This window comes from Falco peregrinus, chromosome 5, assembly GCF_023634155.1.
Source record: "Falco peregrinus isolate bFalPer1 chromosome 5, bFalPer1.pri, whole genome shotgun sequence".
Taxonomy (NCBI): Eukaryota; Metazoa; Chordata; class Aves; order Falconiformes; family Falconidae; genus Falco; species Falco peregrinus.
The window spans coordinates 14250401-14266489 of record NC_073725.1 but is presented as its reverse complement, the minus strand read 5'-3'; the positions used below and the strand labels follow the sequence as shown (position 1 = coordinate 14266489).

Genomic DNA, 16089 nt, shown 5'->3' with positions numbered 1-16089 from the left:
CCAGGCCTTTGGCCAGGGACAAGTGGAAAGAAGTGACATCATCATAATTGCATTGATTAACAATAGTATGAAGTTCCTACTCACTGGAAAAGGAAAAACACAACCCCCATTTTTAAAAAGGGAAAAAAAGAAGACCCAGGAAACTACAGGCTGGTCAGTCTCACCTCTGTGCTTGGCAAGATAGTGGAGCAGATCCTCCGGGAAACTATGTTAAGGCACATGGAAAATAAGGAGGTGATTAGTGACAGCCAGTGTGGCTTCACTAAGGTCAAACTGCCTGACAAATTTGGTGGCTGCCTACAGCGTGGTTACAGCATTGGTGGATAAGGGAAGGCAACTGACATCATCTGCCTGGGCTTGTGCAAAGCATTTGACACTGTCCCGCATGACATCCTTGTCTCTAAATTGGGGTAACATGGATTTGATGGATGGACCACTCAGTGGATAAGTAGTTGGCTGGATGGTCACACTGAAAGAGTTGGGGTCAGTGGCTCAGTGTCCAAGAGGAGACTAGTGACAAGTGGTGTTCCTCAGGGGTTCGTAGTGGTACCAGTGCTGTTTAACATCTTTGTCGGTCACATGGACAGTGCAATTGAGCGCACCCTCAGCAAGTTTGCCAACGACACCAAGCTGTGTGGTGTGGTTGACCTGCTGGAGGGAAGAGATGCCATCCAGAGGGACCTTGGCAGGCTTGAGAGGTGGGTCTGTGCAAACCTCATGGAGTTCAACAAGGCCAGCAGGTCGAAGGAGGTGCTTCTCCTCCTCTATTCTGCTCTCATGAGACCACATCTGGAGTACTGATTTAACTCCGGAGCCACCAACATAGGAAGGACATGGACCCATTGGAGTGAGTCCAGAGGAGGGCCACACAGATGATCAGAGGGCTGGAGCATGACTCCTATGAAGACAGGTTGACAGAGCTGGGGTTGTTGAGCCTGGAGAGGCGAAGGCTTCAGGCCAACCTTATAGCAGTCTTCTAGCACCTAAAGGGGCCTACAAGAAAGCTGGAGAGGGACTTTTTACAAAGGCATGTAGCAGTAGGGCAAGGGGCTGAAAGGGTAGATTTAGATTGGACATTAGGAAGAAATTCTGTACTGTGAGGGTGATGAGACACTGGAGCAGGTTTTCCAGAGAAGCTGTGGATGCCCCATCCCTGGCAGTGTTCCAGGCCAGGCTGCATGGGGCTTTGAGCAACCTGGTCTGGTGGAAGGTGTCCCTGCCCATGGCAGGGGGATTGGAACTGGGTGATCTTCAAGGCCCTTTCCAACCCAAACCATTTTATGATATGATTCTGTTTTCACTTGATAATGTCCAAGAGGTAAACTGTGAGATGATCTCTTCAGGGAGGAATAGTATTCTTAGACTAAGATTAGCCTTGTGGTGAGGCTCTTGTCCCAGAGGTGCATCTGGTCATCATCAGAAGAAGCCTCTCTTCGTTAAAGAAGTGATTCAGAATAGGAGCTTAACTTCAGAAAGCCTGAACTAGCCCCTGAAGAGACCCGCTTCTCTGCTTTGGCTGTTTAGAGAGCATGGGGGCAATGTCTTTCCCAGGTTGAATCTTACGACAGTTCTTTTGTCTTATGTCAAGATTTATACACCTGTTTTTCAGCATAGACTTCTGATCTAACTACTGTTTAGCTGTAAAGAAGAACTAGCTTCAGAAAAAGAGTGTTATGTAAAAGGAGAGCACATACTTACATGTAAGGAAGAGAAATAGCCCAGCTTTTTCAACAGTGCCTTGTGGTTCTGAAGGGTGGGATGCTTTTGACCCACCCAGTGCAGCCAGAGCAAGGAGAAAGATGGTGTTGGTATCATGTGAGACTAAACTGGTGGCAAAAAAATACTCTGCTTAGCCCTTTTGCTGGTCCCCTTTACATGTTTCTTCTATTGCTGCAAGTGGCCCTTCTTAACCATTCCCTGTATGTATTCAACAGGCATTGAATTGCCCCTCTTCTGGTGCAGCATAAAATCCTTTGGAATATTATGGTGTAATGCCATCATGTTTTCCCAAGACATGCAAGTGGTGAAACAAAACATTGGTTTAGAAGTCATCAAGCTTAGCCACAAGTTTCAAGGGAACATGTTTGAAGGGTTGTAATGAAAACTGTTAGGCAATCTGATAAAGTTGTCTATACTAATTCTTCCTCTAATAGTATTTTCTGTTTGAACAGGATTGAGCCTTGTTCAGCGTTTAAGACCAGATTTCAAGCGAAAATACTCATCAATGTTTGATGATAACACTGTGGCTGAATATATCTATCACTGCAATGTGCAGTCACCCAGGTGAGTACGAGTTTCCCGGTGCATGTTTTGAAGTCTGTCTTTCATTTACTGAGTGCCTGCTACTCCCTCCAATGGCCATGGCAACAGCATGCATGTTTTGGATTTTTTTTAAATTGTAATATTTATTTTAATAATTGAAGAAAAAAATAGCATTGCACTTTTTCTGAATTCCAGAAACTGATAGATGTAAAAGCTATCCTAATTCTGTATTTCCTCTAAACTGCCTGTGTGTTAATTCTGAGAGAGCTTGGACACTTAACAAAAACTTTGTTGCAGTGGTTTAATTTGTAAATAATTTCTTAAAAATAAGGCATGTCATTCTTTTAAGTATTATCAGTACTGTAAAAACATAGGCTTTTTCTGCTGAAAATTACATGCAGACCTTGAAAACTTTTATTTCTTACTAGTAAAAAATCCTAGCCTCATGTACTATTGCAATCTGTGTTACCAAAAGGCACAGATATTCCAATTTAGAGAAAATGCAGATCCAGTGGAAATTTAATTGTTTTTACCCTTTTGAATGACTTGAAGTGGTGAAACAGCTTTCAAGAACATGACAATCCCTTACGGGTGGGCAAAAAGGCCGATGCTGCAACGGATTCCACAAATGGATCAAAACATTCCTATCACTGTGGTCTATGGAGCACGTTCATGTATAGATGGCAATTCTGGCAGCACTATCCAGTCCCTGAGACCAAATTCGTATGTGAAGACACTAGTAAGTTGACTTTTAAAGCAATTGTTTGTTTGTTTGTGTATTGTGTGGATTTGTTTAAGTCGTATCTTAACGGGTTTTTTATACCAGCTGTGGAAATGCTGGCCCTTTGGTTTAAAGCCAGGAGTAATAACTTATGTTTTCTGTAACAGAGAGAGAAAAAGCAGGCAAAAGAGTATTGAATTCCCAGAGTAAGAAGGATACTCACTGTAGCACTAGAAGGTGAATTAGATCTTTGAGCAACGTCATTCTTGTGCTCTGCAAAATAATTTCCTCTACAGTATGCTATACAAGTAGGTTTTGTGGTCATTGGTAAGTATCTGGGGTTTTGTCTGTGTTTTAAACCACAGCAGTCCTAATTTCTGCATTTATGTATGATAGTGAGGAGGCGTTCATAAGCTGTTCTAATCTGTATAATGCTTTTATTTCTCTCATAAGGGAGTGGTTTGTAGCTGGTGCTTAAGGTTCTTCTAAGCGTCTTTCTTTAAGTCTTTAAAAAAATACATAGTGTTGCCTTCCTAGCTAATACATTCTTGTTTAAAGGTACAACATTATCATTTAAAATGTGTGTACTTGCAACTTGATGTGAAAGTACACACTGCATTTTTTGTGGATTTCTATAAAACCAAATGAATTTAAGTGTTCTTCATGCATTGTCACATCAGGCAGCTGTGGTAATTGAACATGCATATATGTTACAGTGCTATGGCTTGATAAAATGTTTGAATAGACCATCTGTCTTCTTACTGATCTGTCTGGACAGCAGTGTATGATACGTGGTGTTGATGGTGCACTACAAGAAGTCACTCAAAATTTTATAATCTTGATGTAGCTGACATCAGAGCTGGAACTCAGAGAAAAGGTGTTGTTATTGAACTGTTTACATGTTAAAGAGCACAAATGCATGTCATAAATGTTGACATCAAGACTGAAAGTGTCACTTAACTGAGTCAAGAGAGAAAGTTATAACAAAGAGTCTCTGTTAAGAAGTACGCAACATATTGCCAGGATAGGCATATACTATTCGGGCAGATTCTTCCAGTCTGGTCAGTGGCTTTTAGAAATGACTGTGGAAAGCGGTTGTATTCCAGGTTAAAATTTTTAAAGACAAATACCGATTCTAAAATGTAAATTGGAGGTAAATGTAAATACCGATTCTAAAATGTAAATTAAAAAAAAAAAAAGAAATTATAGGGACGTTAAAAAAACTATGAGATGCAAAGGTTTGGCATGAGGCTTAGGTTGAGATGTGGACTGATAGTGCCATCTTTGGTAAAATGCACAGAGGTTCTGGGGTTTTATTATGTGTGTTTATTTCTAATTTTTACTTTGAGTTTGTGGGAGTTTTTAACACAATATCATAGCTATACTTTAGTGGGCTTCAATTAGACACTTAAGAGGGAGTGTTTTAGTGGAGGGAGGGGAAAAATAGATTTAAATACAAATTAATCTTGGAGTGATTATAGAATGGAAAGAAAATGGATTAAGTGTCTTTGCTGTACACTGTGGTGATGGCTGTCTTCGTATTAGTTCTGGCAGAAAATGATAAATTTTAGGAATAGGGTAACCACCCTGTGTGTGGTTACTTTTTGCCCTTATTTTTGTTACATATTTGCTGTGAAATAATCTGGGTTGCAATTGAGCAGTTCCCCCCAATATGTTGCATCATTTGCATTTTACTTGTCCCTGCTTAACATAAGAGTTATTAATTCAGAGGGTTGAAATGTGCTTCCACAAATCTGGAAAATCCCCAGCAATTTAAGCTTCTGAGTTCTTAATCATTTGCCCTAGTACCTTCTTTAGTCTCTTACGTATCATTTTTATAATAAGAGACAGAACTGAAGAGCCAACCAGCAGAACTATTTGAGCAGAGAATGAAGGGGATGAAGATGAATCAGCAGTTTGACATGTAAAGCACATTCTCCTAAGTTTGTGTTGTGGTGACTTGTATGGTTGTCTTTTTCAACAAGGTGTGCAGCTGAATCAGCAGTAGTTTTACCCTCTTTTCCTGTGTAGCAAATTTCCTTCAACAGGTGAAACAAGCTTTTATTTTAATTTGTGTTTACAGTCCTTTTTAGGCTGTATGATACCACCTCCTGGCAGCAGTTGTGCTAACTGCATTAACACAGGCCGGGTGCAAGAGATCATCAGTTACTGTTTCGAAATTTTTCTTTTCAAGTAATAATGTTATTAAAAGTCAGGTTCTTCACATATCCCAGTGTTTATTTGGCTTTTTACGTTCTTGTGATTTTGACCTGTTTCTTTACCTTTATCCTCTAGGCTATCCTTGGTGCAGGTCATTATGTGTATGCTGATCAACCTGAAGACTTCAATCAGAAAGTGAAAGATATCTGTGATTCTGTGGACTGACTGTCTTCTGTTCTTCAGAAAGTCATACCGTAGATAGCATTCAATAGCAATACTCTCTAGGAAATCACTAAGGAACTCGGAGCTAATGGAACAGGCTCTGTTTGCACACTGTTTCTTCTAAGAAGCCATTTGCACACTTAAACCACTGAGTGCCTTTTGAGGGGCGGGGGGGTTAGGGAGATTTGAAGCAAACTTTGCTTTAGATTATTGGCCTCTCATATATGAAATTACATGTAACTTTTTAAACTGGAATTTTCTTCAAAATTTAGTTGAATTTTGCACATGTTGGTCTCTAGAAATGTTGAATTCTCCACTAGCACAGGGAACTGTATTGATACAGAGACAATGTATAAAATGCAATTTGGTTTCTTTACAAACATCCGTATTTTTTAGTTGATGTTTCATAGCAAGAATATGAAATCACTCATGTATTTTCTTTTTGAAATCCAGAGCTCCATACACAATACTTTAAGAGGGTGTTGGTTTCTTTTATTGGAGTGATAACAGCTTATGAAGCTGATTTTGGGAGAAGGGCAAGGCCAAAATAATGAGCAGTGTCTGCCACTGAAATACATGTGTTACTTTGTAAGGAATTGGGGCTTCATACTAGGAACTCTTTCTTCTGTTGGATTTTATTTCCATTTATCTCAAGGAGTCTTTTTTTCCATCTGTGCAGCTTTTATGGAAGGCTCACTTTATTAAGAGTTGATGATGTCCCCAGCACTCATGCTTACATATCAAAAATATTTTGATATGTAGATTTCAGTGACTTAAAATGCAGAAGATGGCTTGCTAGTTAGTCCATCTATTTTTAACATTTTTCTGCAAGATTTGTTACTAGCCTAAATCTAACAATTGTAAGTTGACGAGATTTTGCTAACGGGTAGGTAATTCCTTTTCTCTTCAGACAGAAAACCTAGTCCGCTTTTTAGTAATTTCAGGGTGGAGGAGAGGCAGAGGGAAAATACCGATGTTCTCTAATCGGGAACTACAACAGCATAGTGTATTTCAGTTAACGTGCAGCCTCCTTATAGGAAGGATTATTACTGGAATGAACAATACCACTGTAACAAATTATAATTATATGTTTTGGTGATTGTTTATATAAGTATAAATGTTAATTGAGTATTTCATTACTGGAGATAATCCAGTCTCTGCATCTTTTTGAAATCGTAGGTTAGTTCTTCACATGCTTAGTAAATTATATTAAGCAAAATACTTTGTCACTTTAAAGCCAAATTATGTGGTGGTTTGTTTTTTAACAAGTTTACATGAAACTATTGATCTGCTTTTGAATCTTAAATTGACTACTGAAGAGTTCTTGATACTTTTATACATAGAGAATTTGAATTAACGATAGCACCATTTTAAAGCTTGAGTGGAATTCAGTGCATTTTTTTCTCAAATTAAGGAATTGTTGCACATATTTATGATGTGGAAGGCAAAGATACCTAAAATATTCAGGAAGTACTCTGATTATGTTACCAGCTGAACATAATCTCCCTCTTTTTGAAGGAGATATTTATCTATATGGTGCTATGTAAACATCAAACAGTCTTTGTTGACTGCCTTGACTGGTAGCACTTAATATCTAACAAGCTAAAGTTTTTAATTAACATTTACTATTGAATTACTTTTTCAATTAGCAGATGCCAGATTTTTTTAAACAAAGTTTTCGGTTATTTGCTAAAATCTTGAATTCAAAATGGAAAATCAGAATATCAATTGTATTTTTTAATATAAGCTATAAATTATCAGTCATGCCACCGTTTAGGTGGATGCCTTCAGTATGTATTTTCTCACCCTTTTCAGTGTCTTAATTTGTATTTTTCAACTTAAACAGCTGTTCTGTTTGTAAAAATGTAGTGCAAAAATATACTGAGTCTCCTCCAAATAACAAATGTGAAACAAACTTGGTATTTGCAAATAGCACTTACTGAATGGAATTCTAGATTCCACATCAAAAGATGGAAGTAGGGATAAAAATTGCACACTGAATATGAATATTGTTTTAAATATCCCTTGCTTTTTCAGCTTATTGTACTAATAAGACTTACTGCTTAAGTTTTGCACGATAAAAAAAAAAAATCTTAAATGTTATGTTTGATTAATATTAAGACATGGTGTTGCTTTTGTAAAAATTATGTAATGAAGCCCTAGAAATCAAGCGTAATTAACAAGCTGAGCTAAACCATCCCCAAAACCATGGTAATGCTTACTTTCAAATGTCTCAATGTTCTTAGGTTTTCTTGTTTGTAACTGAAACTGGTAACCATTTTTCAACAAGTAGCTGCAAGTTCAGAATGCTGGTTGTATATACAAAGAAAATGTTTGTTGGTTGTCTTCCAAGCAGTATTAGATACTGTTGTGAAGGTCAAGGTGGAGTATTGAATATCCTATTGTGTGCAACATAACCCAATAAAGTTACTCTACTAAACATCCGAAGAGGTGCTGAACAGAAAATGAATGGCACATACTAAAAAGACATGGGAGCTAGACCTTTTGTGAGCAATTACTGTCTAGGAGCAAGCTCGGTTTTTCCAATAGTTCTGTATCAGTGCGATGACCAGTTGCTTAAATGTACTGCAGTGAGCACTGAATACTGAATGCTGTTTTTATTACAGTGCTATAAAATAAGACGAGAATCACAGGCATGAAGATACCCAAAGATCTATCCTGTTCTAGCAACAAAATGAAGACAGCTGTGTACCAGAGGCTAGGGCATAACAAAAAGAATCCAAAATATTAATAAAAATCAAAGATTAACTGTCTAAGTCTCCAGGACACGCTCTTCTTCCTGGGGTTGTTGTGATAAAATTTTATTAAAGTAACTTAGTAATATTTTGTTTGCATGGCTGAGTTCATCTTGTTACTTATTGAACCCTGCCAGATTAGATTTTAGTTCTGAAAAACTGATTTTCAGAGAAGTAATTTATTGATAAGATTCTATAATAAAACATTTGCAACAATCACAAGTCCCTCTTTGTATCTGATTGTGAAATGGAAATGGAGAATGTGAATTTGTGGGTGTTGCGCTTGGAAAAATGGATCCGAACAGGAGAAATGCCATCGTCTGGTTTCACTTGGATTAAACCAATGCTGGCATTTCTTTTTAAACCTTATCTTTCGAACGTTGCTACAACTGTTTGTGGGGAGCTGATGTGACAGTCTCTGTCTGAAGTGATTTCTGTGGTCTGTTTTGGTTCCTCGAATTCCCAGTCCTTCCAGATCAGTTATACAGCTTTCTGAAAGTAAGACAAGATTTAATGCAGTAAAAACATCTGGATTCAATGTATGGGCAGGCATATTCAGGAACGCCTGTTTTGCTAGCATTCATTAAAATGTGAGCTTCCAGAAGCATAGGGCTAATAGTCAACTGCTGTTTAAATGTGTAATTTCTTGGGGCTTCTTCACGTATCTGTCATGTTGTTGGGTTCTTTTACATCAGCCAGTTCACCATGAGCCCATCCTGCCATGTTTAAGCATAGCATGCACCCAGATTGCCAGAAGCCTTCATCTAGGGATTTATTTTGTAGGAAACAAGTGAAACTTGTCAAAGGATGAGTCAGTAAAGGTAACTGGAGAGGTGCACATTTTAGTGAGACTAGTAAGTTCAGAACAGGACACAACTGCTTTCTGGTATCAGTGGCAGCAAGTGAAAATGGGTGGAGACTTCAGGTGTTCAGGCAGGGGATGTGTGGACTAGTGCGTAGAGCAGAGGCACGTAGCTGGCATGACAGCATACACCACAAGGAACAGTTAAGAGCTAGAAAGGAACAAGGATGCTGAAAACGGCAAAATTCAGCTGAAGGGGGTGTGTGGGGGTGTGTGTGTGTGTGAACGCTTGTTTCAAGAACCAGTTCAGCTCTGGGTGAGGGTAAGGGAAATGGTGAGGGAAAGGTTCAGGATGCCTAGGGCAGAGGGAGCGAGGACTGGCAAACAAGGAGAGAGAAGAACCTGGCTGGCATGCTTAGGGTAGGTGTGGAGTTCTGGGCTAGAGGAGAAGGTAGCTTGCTGCCAAAGGAGTGCCTGCAAGGAGATGACACAGTCCCAGACGGCCAGCTTCTGTAATCCAGTTAAGAGCTAAACTGCAGTATCTCCTCATGTAATTAATTCCTCATTGCCCAGCTAAAACACTTGAGTCTCTGGCTTGATCACAGCTTTCTCGGGGTACTTCAACTAGACAGCAAACTAGCATTTCCCTCTCCAAGCTCCTTTCTTTCAATTTTATTTGGGCTGGCTAGGGCTGCCACAGTCACAGACTCGCAGAATGGTCAGGGTTGGAAGGCACCTCTGGAGATCATCTAGTCCAACCCCCTGCTGAAGCAGGTTCACCTACAGCAGGTTGCAGAGTCGTGTCCAGGTGAGTTTTGAACATCTCCAGAAAAGGAGACTACAAAGCCTCTCTGGGCAGCCTGTGCCAGGGCTGTGCCACCCTCAGGGCAAAGAAGTTTTCCCTCATATTCAGCTGGAACTTGCCGTGCTGCAGTTTGTGCCCGTTGCCCCCGGTCCTGTCGCTGGGCACCACTGGAAGGAGCCCGGCCCCGTCCTCCTGCCACCCACCCTTAAGGTGTTGGTACGCACGGGTGAGACCCCCCTCGGCCTTCTCCAGCTACACAGCCCCAGCTCTGCCAGCCTCTCCTCACCAGGGAGGTGCTCCAGGCCCCTCACCAGCTCCGCAGCCCCCGCTGGGCCCTCCACAGCAGCTCCCCGTCTCCCGTGACTGGGGAGCCCAGCGCTGGGCCCAGCACTCCCGATGGGCCTCACCAGCCCGAGCAGAGGGGCAGGATCAGCTCCCTGCACCCGCTGGCCACGCTGCCCCTAACGCGCCCCAGGCTCCCATCCGCCTTCTCGGCCACAGGGCCACCGCTGGCCCGCGGGCAACCGGCTGTCCCCCAGCACCGCCCGGCCCTTCCCCGCAGAGCTGCCCCCCAGCAGCCCACCCCCAGCCTGTGCTGGTGTGTGGGGCTGTCCCTCCCCAGGGGCAGGACCCCGCGCTGGCCTTTGTTGAACTCCATGAGGTTCCTCCCCGCCCAGCTCTCCAGCCTGCCCAGGTCTCACTGAATGGCAGCGCAGCCTCCTGCTGGGTCAGCCAGTTCTCCCAGTTTTGTATCATCAGCAAACTTGCTGAGAGTACGCTCTGTCCCTTCATCCAGGTCACTGGTGAATCAAGCTGAACAAGACTGGACCGAGTACTGACCCCTGGGGAACACCACTAGCTACAGGCCTCCAGCTGGACTCTGTGCCATTGGCCACAACCCTCTGAGCTCTGCTGTTCAGCCAGCTCTGTCTGCTTCACTGCCCACTCATCTAGCCCACACCCGCACGGCTTACGGGGGTAAGGAGGATGCCTGCAGCACCAGCTAGAGGGAAGTCAGACTGGGGAGCTTGGATCTACGCTATGTGGGGCACTGTAACGTTTTGGTATCCCTACTTTGATTAAAGCTTGTCCTTTTGAACGTAAGTGCTATTTCACAAGCTGGACGCTGTTGCCTCAGACTGGTACTCAGATGGGAAACATTTAAAGAACGACTGACTCTTGCCGCGCTCAAGAAATCACTTGTATTCTCACAAGTCAAAAATGAGCTGATGGCAAAACGTGAGGTAGGGGGGACACTGGACTGCCTGAGATAAGATGAAAAATAAAGATGCACAAGAAGATGTCACTAAAGATCGTAAAGATCATCATTTACGAGAGGAGTGGAGGGCCTTGGCTCTATTCCAGTTTGCCTCATTGCATTTTGGTCACAGGAATATGTTACCTTAAGATTTGTACGTGGTCAGTAGATTGTAGAAATATAAAGTGCGGGAATATTTGTCACATATTTCAAAAATAAAAAACACCAGAACATACTGCACTGAAACGTAGACATTTTTGGATATGTACATTATTTGCTATAGTAATTAGCAGCAAGGTGAAAGTGCTGACAGCACTAGAAGGTGTTCGCTTGTATTTACACTTCTTGTAGAGGAAAGCTAGCAAGCTGAAACAACTTGTTTTGGGCAGTGGTGTGGGGGCTGTGAGGTGGAGCGTGACCCCAAATGCACACTAAGAGGCAGATGTGCTTTTAGAAGGAACTACTGCAAAAGCAGAATCTCCATATATTTACAGTCTATTTCTGCACTCTTGAATTCACCTACTTGATGTGCAAATGACTGGAGCTGTGCATGGAGCAAGGTGAGGCTATCGCTTCCTTTGTGGCTTCGTGGTATTTAAATGCTTGCCTGATATCCAGCAGCCTTTCTGCTTTAACTTTATTTGAAGATATTTGCATTCACTCAGAGCTCAAACATAAAACAGAGGCTAAACAGCTCAGTGGATCCAAATCCCCCAGCTAGGGCACCCCTCTGAGAAGGGGATTACTGCTCGCGTTTACCCGAGGTTCACATTCTCCTCACTGCCTGACAGTGATCTCCCTCGGCTCATCCTGCTTGACGCTGAGCCCGGCTGTTTGACCACATGCGGTGGCCAGTTTTGCCTCATGTGTGCTGCCAGTACATGCTTTGATGAATACAGGGTAAGGAAAACTGTTCTGCAAGCACTCCACTCAGCAAGGCTGTATGGGTGGAAGGAAGACTGCAGTAGTGGGGCCATGCATAGGGGAGAAGGACCAGCACATGATAATTCCTGAAAGCAGTGGGATGATGAGCCCCATCCAGCCCTTGGCTCTGGCTTGTTGCAGGTCCTGGGCACTGTGCCACTGCCAGCTCTGCTTGCCGCATGCCCCCAACTCATGATTTAATTCCCTGCGTCCAGCTGCTTGAGCTGCAGGATTAAACCTTTGAGACTCTTGGGCATCTTAAGCACCTCTGTTCAAGCAATCCACTGGCAGTTAGCCTACTGGCAGCGGAGGCCTTTAGGAATACGCAGCTAAACTTTGCGGCTTACTAATGGGTGCAGGGAAGGTGCAGAGAAAGCTGAGGAGAATACCTGCCAGCCAGCTCACCCCCCCACACTGATTCCTGCCCAGCTTTCAGCCCCTCTCCATGCCCTGCCAGAGGCCAGGCACACAGCAGGTCCCCCCAGAGAGGAACTCCTCTCCCTGGCCACAAATCCTCATGCTTTCCTTCATGGACATCTCTGGTGCTTCAGCACCAGTGCTAGTGGGTAAGTCCCTGTTCTGTACAGGCAGGATCAGGCCATGCTGGGACTTTGTGTGTCACGCCAAAGCAGCTTGCAGGCTGTGTGGCACCTGCCATGGTTCCTACAAGCAAATGGCTGAGTCAGTACCCACCGTGAGTTAGGGTCATGCCTTCTTCATAAAAAAAGAGAATTCAGGCGTGCCACAGAGGCAGTTGTCACCCAAATGTTGCATCAACTATTTTTTTTTTTCAACACTGGCAGATTCCTGCTGTAGTTTGGGAGACAACAACTGTTAACTAGACAGCAGTGTTTGCCTGTTGTAGAATGGCTATAGATTTGTTTTTTAAAGGGTTCTAAAAATAGTTTTGACTGAAATGCCAAAGGGCTAGTGAGAAACTGCTTTTTTTTTTTTTTTTCCTCTCCTCAGCGATAATCTGGAAACGGATGAACATCCAGCCAGGTGAATGAATCTGGCCTCTCATCAAGTCATATCTTTTATTAACAGGCAAATGATTACAAAATTATTGCCCCTGGCTGCTTCAGTGCAAGCCAGCTCCCAGCTGGGGCTGTACATCCCCACCACCCCAGTATCCCCGCGCCTGCACTGTTGGCCACCAAGGGTGAGGATGGCAGGAGCAGGGAGGGAGGGGGGAGGTTCTCACCTCCTCTCCTCCGTCACTTCTGTGCAGACCCCTCTGGAGAGGAGATGGCACTGCCAAACCACCCCGGCATCTCCTCTGGGCTCCTGCTTCTGTGCGGTGCTGCCTTGAAGGAAAGAGCTGCACTGCAATTTCCTCTTCCACACCTGACAGATTGATACCTATAGGTATGGACAGGGGTGAAACAGGAATTTCATCTATTTGATTCACCCTTTTTATGTGGGAAAGGGAGGGTCATTGAAGGGGTGATTGTGGTATGGTCCCATTAATGTAGACTTCTGTAGTACTGCATAATTGTTTTATTTATCCTAATGTCTTTTCACAAGGCAGAAATGAAACCCGCACAGTAAGACTAGACATTGGAAAGAGGAGGGGGAGCACAAATGAACCTCCTCTGTTATAACAGACCAGCCCAGAATGAGAATAAATGGTGATAAGAGGAAAAATAACTGCTACAGAATTATTAAATAAGGGGCAACTTTTAAAGTGGCTCCAGTCTGGCTTCTAATTTTGTTCCTGTAATTTGATTGTGGGTTTAAATGGGACTGCTTAGACATTAGCTACTTGATCTGCAAGCAGCAGCAGGTGAGCCGTGCAGCAGCATGCGCTGGGGCACGGCCACGGGCAGGCTGTGCCAGGGCTGCCAGCCCCTGGCAGGGGGCTGCTCCGCCGGGGCCACAGGCAGGGAGGTGCACCCCATGTTTCAGTGAGTCTGTCACGGGCAGGTGCCGAGATCCCCAGAAATGGGGGAGAGTGGGGACTGTGTGGGGCACAGGGTATGGGTGAGGCAGCCAGGGTCCCCTGGCCCGTTCCAGCCTCACCTCTCAATACACCCTGCTCGCTCCGGGAGATAGAATAGAAGCATAGAATCACACATGTTGGAAAAAAAATGTTAAGATCATTGAGTCCAACTGTTAACCCAGCATTGCCAAGTCCATCACTGTCCCTAAGCACTGCATCTAAGTGTTTTTTTAAACACCTCCAGGGATGGTGATTCCACCAGCTCCCTGAGCAGCCTGTTCCATTGTTTGACTGTCCTTTCTGTGAAGAAATTTTCCCTAACATCCAATCCAAACCTCCCCTGGTGCGGTTTAAGGCCATTTCGTCTCATCCTATTGCTTGTTACTTGGGAGAAGAGACTGACACCCACGTGCCTATACCCCCCTTTCAGGTAGCTGTAGAGAGCAATAAGGTCTCCCCTCAACCTCCCTCTCTCCAGGCTAAACAGCCCCAGTTCCCTCAGCCGCTCCTGGTACGACCTGTGCTCCAGACCCTTCGCCAGCTCTGTTACCCTTCCCTGGATGCGCTCCAGCCGTGCAGCAGCCCACTGCTGGCCATGCCCTAGGAAAAGTGGTGGCAGCTTTGCTGCTGCATAGCCAGCTCTCTGCAGAAAACGTTGTAGCAGGCCTGCATGCGTGCATGCACGGGTGTAACAAAACGGGACTCGAAGAAAGCAATGCTGTAAAAAAATAGCAGAATTAATTATCGAGATAATATCGACCTATTAGTGAGCAAAAATAAATACACGGCTACAGAAACCCCTTAGGTGCTGTAACTGGCACCAGCACGAGGGTATCTGCAAGGCTCCATTGCAGCGTGCCACCACTGCATGTCACTGTTAGGACAGAGTGGCACGGGAAGGGCTGCCTGAGGGTCGGGCAGCTCTGGTGGGGACAAGACCCCCGCTATCCCCAAGGGAGGGACCACCCCCATGGAGATGGGTTCTAGGAACCCAACACCCAAGGCTGGCTGCCCCAGAGTGGGGCACAAAGCAGCCGCAAGGCTTAGCATGCCCTGCAAAATAGGTTGTTCCCAATGCAACAGAAACGAGTAGTCTGAGCTACGTGTTTAGTTAAACGGGTGGGTTTTTTCTGAGAGGGGCACCAAAGTACCACCTGGTGTTGGTAACGGGGACAGGGGAGTAAGATGTGCTCTCCTGGCTATTCCCAGTCAGCCCAGTCCCTCACTGGGGCAATGGGCCTTGGGGCAAAGTGAGACTGCTTCCATCTCCTCGGCTCCCCCACCCGGGATGGTGACCAGCCCACGGCGGGGAGCAGGTTTTGGCCCTACTACGACTGGAGCACGGGGCTGGCCAGGATACCAAAGGGTACTGGAGCAAGCCTGTGAGGCTGAAAGCTCACCCCAGAGTTTAGGGAATTACTGCCATGACCAAGCCCATGTGGGTGTTGTGCTGCTGGACATGGCTGTTGGGCACCTGCCTTCCCGCTCTGAGTACTGATGGTGCCAGAAGAGGTGACACCCTGGCTGATGCCCACACACACCCCCGCACCCCTCCTTCTGATCAGAAGTGGGAGCATGGTGACAGACTGTGTGAGGGATGATGTATCTGCCCCAAAAGCACCTGTTACAGAAACAGGGTGCAATTCATGGTTCAAGGGAAAAACTGAAATGCCACCACGTGCTGTGCACCAGTCAGCAGGGGACATGGGTGTAAGTAAAGGAGAGGCTCTTGCTCTCTGCCTCCTCACTCCTGTGTGCTGCCGGACACCTAACAACACCCTCTGCAAGCTGGGATTTGTGCTGAGGGGGGAAGGAGAAATACCTTGGGCTGCAGTATCATCACGTCTTCTTTTGATGGGAGATAGAGAAGGAGATGTGGCATTGCTGCAGCCAGGAGCATTTTTATGACAGAAACTCATGGTGGCCAGCAGCGCCATCACACGTGAAGACATTTCACCTACCCAACCTGTATTCATCACCACGCCTGCCAGCTCCAGCTAAACAAAAGCATTATAGTGCCCAGTTGGCATTCAAAAAGATGACATGGGAGATGTCTGCAGCATCCTACCAGTCCTTGGACTGACCATCTCAGCACCTGTAACATCATCTTCCTGTCCTGCTGCAATCCCTGCCCTGCATGGTCTATCCCTGCCCTGCATGGTCTTTCACCACTAAACCAAGGTACCTGACCCAGATCCTGTGGCCATGTCATGTCTCTCTGTCACCCCTGAGGCAGC

At 44.6% G+C, this 16089-nt stretch overlaps 1 protein-coding gene across 1 annotated transcript in view; it reads left to right on the top strand.

Moving 5' to 3' along the window:
* Window positions 1-8343, top strand: part of ABHD5 (abhydrolase domain containing 5, lysophosphatidic acid acyltransferase) — a 30900-nt gene extending 22557 nt beyond the window's left edge. The window contains exons 5-7 of the mRNA XM_055805392.1: window positions 2172-2283; window positions 2815-3001; window positions 5279-8343. Coding sequence (XP_055661367.1) covers window positions 2172-2283; window positions 2815-3001; window positions 5279-5368 — 389 coding nt within the window. The 3' untranslated portion in view covers window positions 5369-8343. The remainder of the gene's footprint in view (window positions 1-2171; window positions 2284-2814; window positions 3002-5278) is intronic.
* The last annotated feature ends 7746 nt before the right edge of the window (window positions 8344-16089 follow it).